The following is a 15,098-nucleotide window of genomic DNA, read 5'->3' as shown; positions in this document are numbered from 1 at the left end:
CCCATCAGGCTCTGGAGCCATTCAGCCCCAGAGCGGGAGTGAGGCAAAGGTACAGGAGTCGGGTGGTTGGGCACTGAACGGGCTGCCCAGGGAGCAGGAGCAACCCTGTCGGAATAACTGATATAACAGCGCCGGAGGGGGCTTTCCCGGACGTCCTGAGCCCCCTGTGAGGGGCCGGCTGTGCTCAGAGGAACCAGCCCCCACGGCACGGACTCGTTTCACGGCCCCGAGGGGCGCTCCCGCCCCGAGCCCGCCATGGCGGCCCCTCAGGCGCGGCCCGCCCCTGCCCGCCCCTCGCAGGGCGGGGCCGTTGCTACGGGGCGCGCGCGGCGCGGGAACCGAACGGCGGCCGCGGGGCGTCATGGCCGCCCTCTGCCAGGTGAGGGGCGGCCGGGCCGGGCCGGAGCAGCCTGTGTGAGACCGCTACTGCGGGGCCTGCGCTTCCCGGAATGCCGGGGGGACTGCCGCTGAGCCGGGGTGGCGGCGGTGGCAGCCCTTGGGCCGTTGTGTCCGAGCCGGGAGGGTTGTGACGGTGCGGGGAAGAGTGGAAGGGGAAGGCAGGGCTGGTGGCGGCCCGGATGTGTCCGATGCTGTGGGGGGCTCTGAGGCCGGGGTGGCGGTGGGAGGCAGTGCTGGGTTTAGGGGGGATGCAGTGCTGCTGTGGGGTGGCATCATGCAGGAGGGCTTGGGGAGCTTAATGCTGCTGGTGGCCCTGGGTCTGGGGTGCTGTTGCAGCTGGGGTTGGCCTCTGTTTGTGGGGAGCAGCACCTCTAGGTTGTTGGAGGGGTTCTGGATCTGCGGAGGGCTGGGTGTTGAGGGGGGAGGGTTGCCCTGTTCTGGAGGTGGGTGCTTGTCTGGGCAGGGGGCTCTGGTCAAGTCCTGAGTGGGAGAAGGCTGTGGTGGGGATTGCCAGGGAGGCAGGGGCAGTGTATGTGAGAGCAGGGATTGAAGGCTGATCAGCCTGGCCTGAACTCTGGCCAGTTTTCAAGTGTTAAAGCCTCTTGTAATGGTTCTCTCGGGTCTTTGCTTGTCCTTTTTGCCTGACCTCAGGCTTTTTTTGGCCTTTGCAACAAGGTGCTGTGGGAAGGGTTGTGTGTCAGTCTATTTTGCTGCAGTTCTTATTCCTCCTGCCTGTTTCAACAGGTGTGTTAAATCTTGCCAGTTTGTCTCTTCTGTGCAAATAGTTGCCTCTTGGCTACACCTGAGCAGCTGTCAGACGAAAGCTGAGCTTGGCTGCCTACTCAGGTGCTATGGACATGGCTTATCTGTTCTATAGCCAGCTTAGAGTCTCTGTGCCAGCAGTGTGTCATAAAAATGCGTGAGGGATTTGTGCAGTCACCCAAGATCCAAGCTAATAACAGCTTGGATAATTTGCCTCTTCTAAAATTTATGGTATATGTGAAATCTGTGTTTTGTGTTGTGCAGTTGCCTGCACAACAGTTCTTGCCTCTATCTTGTTTTTGTGGGGTGGATATGTGGCTTGGTTCACTTGCTGTAGAAATAAAATTATTTTATTGTGCAAAGATGGTTCTTAAATCTGTAGTGTCTGAACATTTTTGTCTTTTAGGAAGATCCATCCCTGGAGAGACACTTCAAAGGCCACAGAGATGCTGTCACTAGTGTGGACTTCAGTCCCAATAAGAAACAATTGGGTAAATTGTCTGTGTTTTGATAGCCAGAGGATAAAGAGCTGCTTTCCCTTAGATGGAGGGAGCAGTGGAGGTACTGAGCTCTGCAACAGCAAAAGGTCCTGCTGGAGCTTCCTGCTGACAGCAAATTGAGCACTGCTCCACTCTCCTTGCAAGCTTGTGTTTTTAATGTGTTGTGAAGAGCTGCTGAGCTGACTTTGACCAGTGTTTTGCCACAAGAGAGAGGTGTTGGAGGGAGGTGTAGCCTGGGTGCTTTTAAGTCACCAACTCACTGGTCTTCTCTGCTTAATTTGTAGTGACATTTAACTTGCTGCAGCTGATACCTGCCTCTGCTTCCCAATAAGAAAGTGATGAGATAACCTTCATTTCCTGAGTGTGTGAAAGATTTGCAACCTGTGTGGCTTCTGCCTCCTCAGCTGTTGCATGGCTGGACTCTTGGAAGTAAATTGTCAGTCCAAAGTAATGCATGGCTGGCCTTGTTTTGTTTGAATTACTAATGAAATTATATGCGTGAAAATAATTAAATAGGCAGCTTGCGATAGACTGGTGAAGCTCCAAGGGCAATTTATTGAGACTTCTGGAAGCTGTGATGGTGAACTGAGTGTGAAATGTAGTTTTAGTGTAATTGGAGGAGAACTAATGCAAGTTTGGTTTTGTGTGGTTTTGTTTTTCCTTTTTTATTTCAGCGAGTGGCTCGATGGATTCGTACCTGATGATCTGGAGTATGAAGCCTCAGATGAGAGCCTATCGCTTCGTGGGCCACAAAGATGCAGTTTTGTGTGTCCATTTCTCACCTTCTGGTCACTTGGTGGCTTCAGGCTCTAGAGACAAAACAGTCCGTTTGTGGATTACTAGTGCGTGAGTACCTATTCCCTTCTGCCTCTCTGTGTGTTTAATTATGGCTTGGGATTTCTCCTTTGTAGCAGTTCTCTGGCTATGGGACAGGGATCTGCCTGAGGGAAAGAAGAACCACTGTGTCTTTGTCTTCTCTTCAGTTTGTGAATATGGACCTCCCGGTGGTACAGTACGTGCTGGAGACAGATTTTGGACCAAGAGCTCCATAAATCTGTTGGATCTCTAAATATGCCGTGCTCCGGATCTCTAAATATGCCTTGTGTTTATTTGCCAGAAGAATGCATCTTGCATTTATTTGGAAATGATGTGTAAAGAAAAATTAACACATTTGAATTGTCTTGCCTGGCTGAGTTAATGGCAGTTTGCTCACAGTTGTACAGCATCAGGTGTGCTGAATTCAGTTGTGTTATTCCTTGTGTAACATGGCATTGGAATTGTCCAGCTGGAGCATGGGCCTTTACAGGAGCAGTTGTGGGGGATGTTGCCTGCTTGGCTCTGTCCAGGTGAGCTGTGAAAACACCTCTCTCCTTGCCTGCCTTGCAGCAAAGGACCTGGCAACAGTACAGAACCTCGGTGTCTTCTTTTATATTGATGTTTTTGTAATTGTTTTAATTGGCTGCACAAATTAACAGTAGCATTTTTTGCCCCTATATAGGACACAACCTGTATGGGTTGTTTCCTGTTGGATTGGCCTCCAGTATGGAACTGGAACAACTGGTTTTAGCTGTGTGTTTTCGATAGCATGAGCAAGTTTGGGGTTGATCAGTGTTTTTATCCTGATGTGATCACATACAGTTCCCATAGAAGTGGGGGTTCCTAGCACTGCTCAGCATATGGCAGCTCTGTGTTTTCAAGTACAGAATGTCTTTGCTGCCCTGTTGTGCAATTTTAAAGAGCTCTTCCCTTTTGTGTAGCAAAGGAGAATCGACTGTGTTCAAGGCTCACACAGCAACTGTGAGAAGTGTTCATTTCTCCAGCGATGGCCAGTCCTTAGTTACAGCTTCTGATGACAAAACAGTCAAAGTGTGGACGGTTCACAGGCAGAAATTTCTGTTCTCTCTGAGTCAGCACATCAACTGGGTTCGCTGTGCCAGGTGAGTACAGCTCTCTGACAAACAGAGACAGGGATTTATCCCTCAAAGCAGAGGCTCAGTGTCATGGTCTGGTGCAACACGTTTCTGTTCAGGGTGATTCAAGTGTGTCTCTTGAATGAAATATATTGCTGACCTGGAGAGAGATCCTTTGAGTAATAGTCTACACCCACTTTGTGTTTCTCCAGTGATCTCTGTCAAACAGAGGCTTTCCTGCTCTGTGTTTTGCTTTTTACCTGGCAAGGAGAATTCCGTGTCTTGAAGTTGCTAATAGGAAAAAAGGAGAGGTTTCTACTGTTATTTCAGCTTAGTTTCTTTAGACTTGTAATGCCCCTAGTTAAAATGATCACCTGTGCTACCTCCTGAATGTTGTAAGTGCTGCCATGATAATAGTGTTATTTCCTGATAACTGTTTCAGGTTTGGTTTTGAGGAGTTATTTATGTGTATCTAGGATAAAGCCATGGTTCCTCTGTAGGTGAAAAGTTCATTACAGTTCTGGAATGTGGTGGCAGTGGCTGATAGCACCACAGATGCCCACAGAAGAGCAGAAAGGATGTTTTTCCAGTATGTCTGATGATCTGTAGTTAGGGACTCAAGTCCTGATTCTGTAATGTGTATGCTTCTGAAGAGAGGTCTGGATCTGTCATGTATATGAGATTTTGAGATGGGAGCTTAATATATTTTCCTAATGCACTGCAGTGGTGAAGACTGCTGTAGCTGTTTTCTTGTAACTGTGTTGCTCTGAACTCTTGTGGCAAAGGCAGGAATTGTTTTGAATCGGGGCAGAGTAACAACTCGAGGTACACTTAAATTGAAACAAGTAGGACACAAGGTCTTAAGCCAGACTCAAGACTTTGCTGAGGGTTATTTCATATGCTTGTGGAATTAGGGATAGTTTGAGTACTTAGGGCTTGCTTTCTTTTCCCCACAACTTAGTGATTGGATTTTCAGTCTCACTGATGCCTCTGTGACTTCTTGAAAAGCAAGGTGTGTTTACCAACATGCTTTGACAGTCAGCCAAATTCAGTCGACCCCATACTCCTTTTGTGTGGGGACATTTCTTATTTGCTGTAACTCTTACCTTAGATTCTCTCCTGATGGACGATTGATAGTGTCAGCCAGTGATGATAAAACTGTCAAGCTGTGGGACAAAACCAGCAGAGAGTGCATCCACTCCTTCTGTGAACATGGGGGGTAAGTACCTGGTGGTGATGGCTGAAGTGGGGTTGCCTGAGGAATTTACACCTGGTTTGTGAGGCTCAGAGGTCCCTGTCCTAGCAATCCTAAAACTGATTAAAAAACCATTAGGACCTCTTACAAAAGTAGCCAGTGTGAGGGCCCAAGCCAGAATTACCTTGGCTTCTGTGACTGCTCAAGGTTAGAACTGTGAGGGTTATATTTCAGTAACTGTCCAGCACATCAAGCCTCAGTTTCTTTGTTCTTATTTATTTTTGGAGATGCTTACATTCCTTATTTATTCTTTTATTTTGCTCTGAGTTGACATAAATTAAAAGTGCAAAAGTTTACTGACAGAATGGCGCTTGGATGCTTTGATTCATCTTCGTGTTTTTAAATAACGAGGTTATTGAAAAACCCCACTTTGCATTCAGAAAAAAAAGGTGTTAAATTTGGGATGTTGAGCCATAGCAAAAGATAATTTACCCAGAAACATAAAACAAGTCCTCAGAGAACTGAGGCTGGAATCTCCCTAATTCCTTGGTGCACTGAATTTCTAGCGCAATGTTATGTTCTTTCTAGGTAATATACAATTATATTAAGACAAATTCAGACCACATTATTTTTTTCAGTGCCCTTAAGTATGTGTCTTGTCCAAACAACCTATTGAAATATCTCAGCTTTTTTAGTACTTGTTACAAGAATTCTCAAAAGATAATTTATTTTATCCAGTTTGTTTGGTGAGGAGTTACAAGATATCTTTCCTTGAAGGTTCAGAAGCTTTTATTGTAGTTATGTGTTCAAACTAAAAATTGATTGGATTCAGGTCCAGAAAGAAATTTGGCCTCAGCCTTGCTACTTTCCAAGTGGCAACAACGTATGATTTCAGGCACAAATTGACTAAGTTCCATCTTAAAATTAGTTAACAGAAGAAAAATCTCTTTTCAGTCTTGTACACATCACTCTGGAAATAATTTAATAGAAGACATATATTATGCAAACATTAAATGAACACTTGAAAATGTTGTTGTGACAGTTGGATCCATCAGATTTCAGGAGGTTTGTGTCTACAGCTCCTACACCTGCAGTGTGAACTACTGAAGATGGTGTGCTTAGGTAGGAGCCTGCAGTCTGCCTGGGGTTAGAAGTAAGGTCTTACGAGAAATTCAGCAAAATAAATGTTCGGGTTATCTCCTTTCCTTAATGTTCAATGAGTCATGATGTGGTTGAAAAGGCTTTTTTGATCTTTAGCAAGAGCTGAACGTAAGCAGTTGGGTTTGATTGCCACTGACAGGTTTGTGAACCACGTGGATTTCCATCCCACTGGTAACTGCATTGCTGCGGGGAGTACGGACAGCACAGTGAAGCTGTGGGACGTCAGGATGAACAGACTCCTTCAGCATTACCAAGGCAAGTTCAGAGCTTACAGAAGTTGAACATTTCCATGTACTGGTGTGAATTGCTCTGAAGTCCAAGGATTGTTTCTCCATCAGCTGCTGCTTTTCAAAAAAGGCACTGCCAGCAGAAGCCTTTCTTCACCAGATGTCGTGCTCTGCTTTGTGTTAGCTCCAGAGCTAATTCTGAAGCTGTCCCATGTTGCAGGTGGGCATGGGTCTCAGCTGTGATGCCATTTCTCACTGTTCTTGAGAAGGTGGTGTGCAATAAAAAGCCTTTACCTCTGAATAAGCCTATAGGAGGAGTCAGCTGTATTCCAGCAAATCAAGATGTGAGGTTTTTTTATAAAAAATTAGGAAAAGTTAACAAAAAAAGGGAAGTCAAAATCAATCAATTGCAATTCTATACTGTGATGCGTGTTTATAGTTCCTTTTCTGGATTCTGTTTTTCAGCTTCCATAATTAGCTTTGATGATACCAAATGGCCTCTCCTCCCATTACCTGTTCTTGTCCCACTGATTAGTGCTGGTGTTTGGTAGATCTGGATAGGAAAAGGGGGCTTTCCCATCCCTGCCAGCTTCTTTGAGATTGGTTGACCTATTCTGTGCATTAGTTTCTTCAGCCTAAATGTGGTTTTTCTTTGCTACTAAAAGTTTTTAAGGCTGTGATATTTTAAAATCAATACATTCTCAAATATTGTTTCCAATGTTGGTTATTAAGCTTATTGAACTTAATTTATAACTTTCCCTGAGGAACTGCTTCTGGCATGCCTGTAAAACAGATCAGAGACATGGGGCTGGAGCATGGTGTGTTCTTTCTGCCCTCAGCATCAGTTATTGTGCGTTTCTGCTGTGACAGCCTCACAGCTTCAGTCAGCTTCTTCAGATTCTTCTGGATCACAGTCACTCCCAGTTCTCTGATAGTTAACAAAATCTAATAGAAATCAAACTTTTTGGCGACTGTTGTTCCAATTCGTCAGTATTGAGTGTGCAGTTTGTGTAATAAGTATTGTTAACTTGTGGCCCATATCAAAACTTGGAAATGCCTTCCTGAAGTCTTGTTGCTAAAATCAGTAGTGTTTTTAAATACTTGGGCAGTGTCAGATTGTCCTTTAACCTGCTTTATCAGCTTTTCAATGGTGGCAAGATCTGCAGTGCATGTTTCCAGTAGAACTTGGCTCAAAAGTCACCTCTTCCTGCTTTCCACTTACTGCTGTTAAATTGTCCAAATCTAATGTGGCTTAGGCTCGGCTGCCAGGTTTATTTTTTGTCTTGGAATGACATATTTCCCTGGTATCCCACCCTTACTGAATGGCGTTTTAGTGTGACACCCTTGGTATGGAAGCAATAATTTCCTGGGGTGAGTGTTATTTTTAACAGCTACTGTGTATTAAACTTTGAACTAAAAATAGTAATAATAGTTGAAGAAGCCTTAGATTGCAACGGTGGCTTTTTGCAGTCACTTCATGCACCTGTGGCCACAAGCTGATGTGTTTGTAACATGTCTTGGAGATGTGTTTATAAGTCCTGCCCTTCTGAGGGTTTATACACACCTTCTGGCTAAATCTGATTTAGTTTTGTGGCTCTCCTGTGAGGCTGCCAGTGCTGTCCCACTAGATGGCATCTGTGCCTTCAGAACGTGCTGACGCTGCCCGATTTCCAGGGAATCCATTTCAAACAAGGAGTTGCATGGAGGAGTTAATAGATGAGTAGCCCTGCCTTGGGCTCTTGGGTCTTAAAGTTGGGCTGGTTTCCAGCACCGATTAGTCTTTTAGCAGTGTTGCTTTTGTTGCCAACACTTGTTCCAACTGTGACATTTATAAATGAAAGTTGGAAATAGAGAGCAAGCTGCAAAACCTTTTGTATGGTGTGTTTTTCTTTGAGCCAAGCAAAGTCTGCTCTCGTCACGTTTACTGTACAGGAGAACACACAGATGCTTTATTTGGTCCTCTGCTTGGCACTGACTCTTTTGTACAGCAGATTTTGTACAGCCCCTACAAAAATGGCCAATGTTTATTGCCTGACATTTTTTCCCTGTGCAAAGTTTTGTGTGGGACACCTCTGTAGCAGGTCTTTGAAAACAGCTCTAACCTGTTTTTTTTAATTCCTGTTTAAAAAGAATAGTTGGTACTTTCATCCAGTTTGGATGGGGCTGATGGTGGTTATCTGTTCAGTAGAGACTGTGGCTGTGTCAAGTCCATCCTAATTTATTTTCTCACTGGTGGTTACTAAGGTTTGTAATTACATAAAAAAAGTGTTGTGAGGCTTGGAACAGTTCTGTGCAGGCTGAGAGGACTCAATTTTAGATATTAACCCCAGTATAAGTCCCTTAACAGGCTCTTCTTTTGCTAGGGCTTGGCTGGCAGAAGCATGGCCTTGTACCAACAAGTCACTGGGAGATGCCACCTTGTGCTGCACTGGATTTATTGTTTACAACATGAAATCAAGTGAGGTGGCAGGATGTGTTGGCATGTTTTCTGGAGAGGTGTTATGAATGGTCTTGTGGGAGGTATGAGCTGCTTTGGCAGTAGAGATGAACTTTTCTCTGAGTTTACAAGAGCCAAGAAGTCCTTGGGCACAGAAGCTGTGACTGCTTACGCAGCTACAGTCTGTGTGATTTTTTTCCATTATGGAAAGGTTGTTTTGTGAAGCTGGAAGTACCTTATTTATGGCCTGGAACTTGCAAGATGTGGTATATTACTAACCTTGTCTATTTCTGATGTGATTCCTTTCAGGACTTTCCTTAGTTGACAAGATACATTTGCATTTATCTGAATATAGACACTATGGGGGTGAGGAATATTACAGATCACTCAGAATAAGATTTTCAAGGGAGAAGGAGATTTATCACTCTTCCATAAGAAAGAGCTCCACAGAGACTTTTTTCTACTTTAATACATAGTATAATACGGGGCTGGGTGTAGAGGAACATCTAGCTGTGTGATAGAGGCAGTATTCACCAACAAGAATATAAGTTAGCTGTGTTAAGGCTTTCTTCTGTGTTTTTTAATAGTTTGAGTCAAGAGGAGTCGTTTTCAGAACTTAGCTGAGGTATTTAATGTTCCTGAAAGTTTCAAAAGTAGAGGTATTCTGTTTTACAATTGAGCAAGGTTATTTCAGCTATCTGCCTCAAATCTACATATGGAAAAAATAATATTTGGTTCTAATGTATTTTAAATGGTATTTTAAGGGTTTTTTTTAACATGCAGTATGGATTTAAAATGCACAGTAGATTCTCAACAGAACATAAATTTAGTTGGGTGTGATGTGTCAGAAGTAGTAGATTTGAGATACCAGAACATTTGGAGGGCATATAGTATAATTAAGAATAATTGGATGGTTAAATCCCTCCTCAGGCATAATATTAATATTCTGTAATGTCACATACGCTCAGAAAGCTGGGCATATGTGAAGTACTGCGTGTTCTCATAAATAAATATGTTCAATAGCCTGTTTTGTAAAAGTTCGGGGAGGGAAAAAAGTCATGTATTAAATGTTTAATGTTACAGTGAACTTCAATGAAGTTTGACTTTTTTCCTAGAACGTTTTCTTCAGCTTTTTTCAAAATATATCTTGGGCTTCATCTTCATGCGGGGAAAATGGCTTTATTGCAAGTTCACACTCGATAGTTGGTCTATTTATATTTGCTTTAAATGTTTGGTGAGACAAATAGGATGTCTGAGGAAATAATGCTTATACTGGACCATTTTCAAGTTGCTCTTATTTCCTAGTTTCTCTTAAGCCCAGTCTTGGCTAGAGTCAGAGAGTAAACCAAAAGAAGCTGTGCAATGTCAATTCTGAGTCTCTTCCACTGTAATTTCAGTCTTCTCAGTGTCCTAACATACAAATTTTAATCTAGAATGACTTGGGAGTGAGACCAGCAGCTCCACAGTAGTAAAGTGTATCAATGTCCAGCACTTTCCCAGAATCCTGTAGTTCACTTGCACATACAGTACATTTTGGGGCTATACTGGAAGCTTTTGTAGTGTTAAATCTCCCAGAGTAATTGGCAAAGCTTCCTTTTTCCTTTCAGTAAAGTAGTGCCTATTTTTACAAGAATTGAGTTACTGTTATTGTTCTCTAGTGCTTTGAAGAGCTTTTGTGGAATGTTTCCCCCATGATAATTTTCCTGTTAAATTTTATAACAGAAAATTGGAATGTGCTTGTGCTTTATTTTATACTTTTGCCTTGGGCTTATGTACACTGCTCTTGGTGACTATTATACTTTTTTTTTCCATCCTTAGTGCACAGCTCTGTGGTCAACAGTCTTTCCTTTCACCCCTCTGGAAACTATCTGGTTACTGCTTCCAATGATTCAACTCTTAAGATTCTGGACTTGCTAGAAGGAAGACTCCTCTATACTCTGCATGGTCACCAGGTGAGGCAAAGCCTTTTTTTAGAGTAATGTACAAACTCATAATAAACTGAGCAAATCCGTGCTCGAGGCTTTCATTCTTCAGCGCCAAAAATTGCTTGAAAACTTCCTTGTGTAAAATTATGATTATAATGCTAATTTTTGAGTTCATCACTGTTTTGAAGGGAAGGAGGTAAGGCAGCAATGGAGAGAATGAGAAAGCAAGACTAAAAGTGAGCTCCAATATCGAGTAGTCTAAGACAGAAGAAACTCAGAGCAGCACCCTAGGCTCTGACTGACCTTGTCAGCAACTCTCTAGTGCAGCTCTGTCTCCCTCCCTCTCTAGAGAGCTGCAAATAACACTTGGCCCCCTGACATAGGTGTTTTGAAGATAAATGCTGTTCACCTGGCAGGAGATTCAAGAACAGTAGCAATAAAATAGAGGAAATCTATTTTGGGATTTCATTTGGGAACATCTTGTTAATGGACTGAATCATAAAATTGATGGTGACAAATGGTTGGTTAAGTTTAACTGATTGGCCTATTAGTATTATGCTGCTGGATGTGTTGCTTGTAAGGTTAATTTTATGAATGCTTGGAGCTCTCTTTCTAAATCTTAAATGAAGATAAATAGACTAATTTCATTGTCCGTGCAGAGTGGGGTGTGAAAAAGCAGGCCTGCCTTAAGGGTTCCCTTTCTTAAGGGACAAAGAGAACAGAAATTCTTAACCCACTTGTGTCTCTTTTAAAGTGGGGGCTGAGTTTTAAAGCATAAAAACTGTCAGGGGAAAACCACAGCCTTAAGCTTTTGGAGATGGTGGGGATGGTTGTGGGCAATAATGGTATCTGTGTAAGCTGTAAAACTGATAATTCTGGCTTCTTGTGGCTTTGTTTAGTGACTGCCTTGTTTGATTTCTAAAAAGGTCAAGTTTCTTCTGTAACTTCTCTTTTGCTATATATTAATAAAATTTTCTTTTTTTGTAATATTAATGGAAAACATAGGAAAACCTCGTGCTTAAATCTTCCATGAAGTAGAGCTTTGATTAAAACTGACCAAAGGGTTCAACTGCTAAAAGAATAGGGAGGAGATAACAAATGCTGGTTAACCTAACATGTCAGCCTCAGCTGTATAAAACTTTTCTTACTTGGAAAACTGGACTAAGTGGATACTCCTATCAGATACGGGCTGCAAAGCTTCTGTTGCCTTAATCTTGTCATATTTGTCTGTTGTGTTAATCTGCCCAGTGAGTTCTTGGGAAGTAGCTTCCTGGAAAAGGGTGTTGGAAGAATGGGCAATCTTTACACTTTTCCCCCTTCCCTCAGGAAGGGATGTGCCTGGTTATGGTTCAGCAGAAGGCTGAACCTGCTTTCCGTTTTTCTCCTATCTGAGCTGCTAGCTGTGCCTCAGTGACTGCAGTAGCACAAAAAAAGTTTAGCATTGAATGAGAGTCCAAAACTGATTATGGTGATGGAGATCTTCAGAATTAGCAACAGAAAGTCCCTTTAGGGTAATGCTGTACTTAACTTGAGGCTTTGACAGAACAGTTTGTGGATCATCTATTCAAAAGCAGAATTAAAGCTGCCTGTTTTTCCTCCCTGCTCCTTCAGATCAGTAAAACAGTGTCTGCCTCTTTCTCCTGGGCATCTAACTGGCCTTGGAAAAGCTTTGCCACTGGCACATCTGAAGAGTAGCTGCTTCTGTGGCATTTACAGCTCCTTCAGTTTGGAAACAAGTGCAAGTATTGGAGCAGCTGGTAGAGCTTTCTGGTTGTCCTTAAGGGATTGCAGTGAGATAGCTGTGGAACCAGTCCTGGCATAGCCCTGCCTGGCATTCCCTCTGGCATGTGCTGTATTGTTGTGGGTTGGTTCTTTTACCAACTGATTGAACAGTTACCTTGCTTTTCTACTCAAAGCATCAGGCAACCTGCGCTTCATTCACAGTAAGCAACTGTCAGTGGCTGCAGACTCTGCTGTCACCAGGGGTGGATCCACTGGGGTGGATTCCTGCACTGGCTGCTTCTCCAGCTTGTTTTGCTCATAGATAAATCCAGGCTACTTAATATCAAGGGACTTTTTTGTCCCCTCTGTTATCACTGTGATTTGTGCCAGTATCCCCAAGTGGCTAAAAACAAAGTGGTGTAGACTTTTTTGGTCATTAAGTAGATTTTCCTTTTTAAGTGAGTGTTGCAGATTAGTCACCAGATGGACAGCCTGTTCTGAAGATGTTCTTGAGCTCTGACTTCGTGTGGTTGAACATTCTGGTTTGACACTTTGTTCCTACTTTGACAGCTGGCTACTGTTACATTGTTCTGGGAAGGCTGCATGCAAGTGGACACTTGAAGGAAAAAAAACCTTAAGGTCCTTTAGGCATACTTTGACGCAACTGCTGGAGTGCCAGGAATTTGTTAGCAGCTGATTAGCTGTAGTTTACATGGGGAGGTTGGCCAAGTTTACATTGCTGTCTTTAATTGAAATGTAGCTGGCCCCTTGTAGCAGAAGGATCATTAGAGACAGAAGTTTGCAGCTTGGAGCTGACATCTTGCAGCTGCAAAATATCATTCTGTATTGTGCTGCATATTTTGGTTCTGGAGTGCTTCAAGCTGTGAAGTGCTCTTATCTAATTCCATACACATGAGACACTGGCTTGGTATGTAAATCCACCTCTAGTACTGAATCACTGTTGAAGAACAGAATGTTTTGAGGCCCCTAAGCCACCCCCAGAGTTGCTAGAGGAGAGCAGGTATGTACATGGTGCTTGTCTGCCCTTTGGAGTGGTTTAGAGCATTTCCAGACTGACTTCCTCAGTGGAATGAAGTTCTCAGTAAATATTTAGAAAACATCTCATGGTTGTGTTCATGAGTAGGAAGACAGAAAATGCAAAGTTACAAGTCTTGAAGCAACCTTGACTTGAACTATGTAGTAGCTACATTCTACCTACCTGGGCAACATTAATGCTCCCTGCTTTGCTCACTGACTAATGAGTGAGGTCTCCTGAGCAGGTGCACAGGAAACAAATGTGCTCCTTTACTGTCAGCTGCCAGCTCTGCCTAGGTGGGATTAAACATCTGTGCAGGCCTGGTCCTCTTTGAAGAGTGTGAGGACATCTCAGGGCTACACAGAAGTTAAAAAAGAAAGAAATGTGTGTTGCAAACAATAAGCAACTGACTTTAGGCTAGCATTTCTGAGTCTTGAAAGGAAATAGGAGTTCTCTGGCTTTGCCTTGTATTTTTATAGACTGAAGCTTTCAGGAGTTAAAGCTGCTGATGATTCAGCTGTAAGATGCCAGTGTAAACTTTCCTTATGTTAGTTGTAGCCCTTACTCCCTTGTGAAGGAGGATGCAAGCATGGCAGTCTTGCTCGGGAATTTTTCAAATCCCAGTGGACTGAGAATCTTTGTGACTTCTTGTCAGAGGTATTCCACCTGAAAACATCTCTGTTGTCATTGCCACCTCTGTTCCCTGTGCTTTTCTCCTTGGTTCCCTTCCCTTTTCCCTTTCCTATGTGACTTGCCCTCTTCTCCCATGCATGAAGAGCTGAAAGCACTGTCAACAGTGGCAATGACTGCTCTGTTTGTTATTAGTTCTTTCATGCCTAGAACTGGTGATGATGCCAGGGCTGGGATCCCAGTGTACTGGTTGCTGCTGGATTTGCTTCTCAGGCCTTGTCTCCTCTCATGTCTCCTGTTTCTCTTTGCACTAGTTAGTCTGTTCCTGGAGGGTTTGGCTGAATGTACTGGCTCCCACTTCTACATCTCCTTTTGTGGCAGTGGAAGAGGAAGCTCTCCTTTAATTCAACTATTTGCATCCTCTAGATATGCCTTCTTCCAGCTCTTAGCATTTCCCTTTCTTTCTTACGTGGCTTTTCTCTACTATGCATTAGTTTCTTGCAGGACTGAAACAAAAAGAATAAAAATCTACTGGCATCCTTGACCCCACTTGTCTCTCCAGCTTCCTTCTACACTGCCTCTCCTTTCATAGTGCAGACAGTGCATCATTAAACTACTCTTCTCTGGTTTATTCCTGGACCTTCTCCAACCTGGCTCTTGTTTCTTCTGTTATGCTGAAGCCAAAATGTTAGCTCTGTTCCTAGCTGAAGCCTGAAAGTCTGGCCTCTCTTGACTTGCCTGTTGGTGTTGGCCCCATTGTTGTTGAAGTGATGTGACTTCTGTCCCCAGCAGGTCTGGGAGAAGGAAAGGGTGTTCAAGAAGGATTTCTCTGTGATTGTCCACTCATTATTTATGCATGGTACACATTCACCTGCTGCCTGTGTGCAGGTGTCATTCTGGGCTCCAGTTATATTTCTCCAGACTAAACTCTTGGCCTTTCTCTTAAGTGTTTCTTTCAGAGACATCTATTTTTAGCTCTACCCTTGAAAGCTTTGTGTTCAGGGATGCTATTCCTGTTGTCTTATGTCACCCCTGTGTCAGTTGTTACTGGTGCTATTAGCATCCTGCCAGTCACTTGGTGGTGTAATCTGTGTCCTGGCTTCAGATCCCGCCTCTCTTGGCACTTAATGCATTCAAGTCATTCAGAATAGTTTGAACATCTATTTTGAAGGCCAAACATAATGTTTTGTGTAA

General features: G+C 43.4%; 1 protein-coding gene across 9 annotated transcripts in view; it reads left to right on the top strand.

Moving 5' to 3' along the window:
- Positions 1 to 278: 278 nt before the first annotated feature.
- Positions 279 to 15,098, top strand: part of POC1A (POC1 centriolar protein A) — a 44,974-nt gene continuing 30,154 nt past the window's right edge. For 2 of the 9 annotated variants that reach the window (XM_069028060.1, XM_069028055.1), the window contains exons 1-7: positions 279 to 379; positions 1,568 to 1,722; positions 2,336 to 2,507; positions 3,419 to 3,598; positions 4,683 to 4,790; positions 6,067 to 6,182; positions 10,410 to 10,543. In XM_069028060.1, the coding sequence (XP_068884161.1) occupies positions 1,608 to 1,722; positions 2,336 to 2,507; positions 3,419 to 3,598; positions 4,683 to 4,790; positions 6,067 to 6,182; positions 10,410 to 10,543 (825 nt within the window). In that variant the 5' untranslated portion in view covers positions 279 to 379; positions 1,568 to 1,607. Of the gene's footprint in view, positions 380 to 1,124; positions 1,144 to 1,567; positions 1,723 to 2,051; positions 2,109 to 2,335; positions 2,508 to 3,418; positions 3,599 to 4,682; positions 4,791 to 6,066; positions 6,183 to 10,409; positions 10,544 to 15,098 lie in introns of those variants that run through there. The other 7 variants (XM_069028057.1, XM_069028056.1, XM_069028053.1 and 4 more) reach the window with 7 other exon arrangements.

The sequence above is a fragment of the Aphelocoma coerulescens genome, chromosome 12 (genome assembly GCF_041296385.1).
Source record: "Aphelocoma coerulescens isolate FSJ_1873_10779 chromosome 12, UR_Acoe_1.0, whole genome shotgun sequence".
Taxonomy (NCBI): domain Eukaryota; kingdom Metazoa; phylum Chordata; class Aves; order Passeriformes; family Corvidae; genus Aphelocoma; species Aphelocoma coerulescens.
The sequence above is the reverse complement of the archived record's forward strand: the minus strand, read 5'-3'. Positions and strand labels throughout refer to the sequence as shown.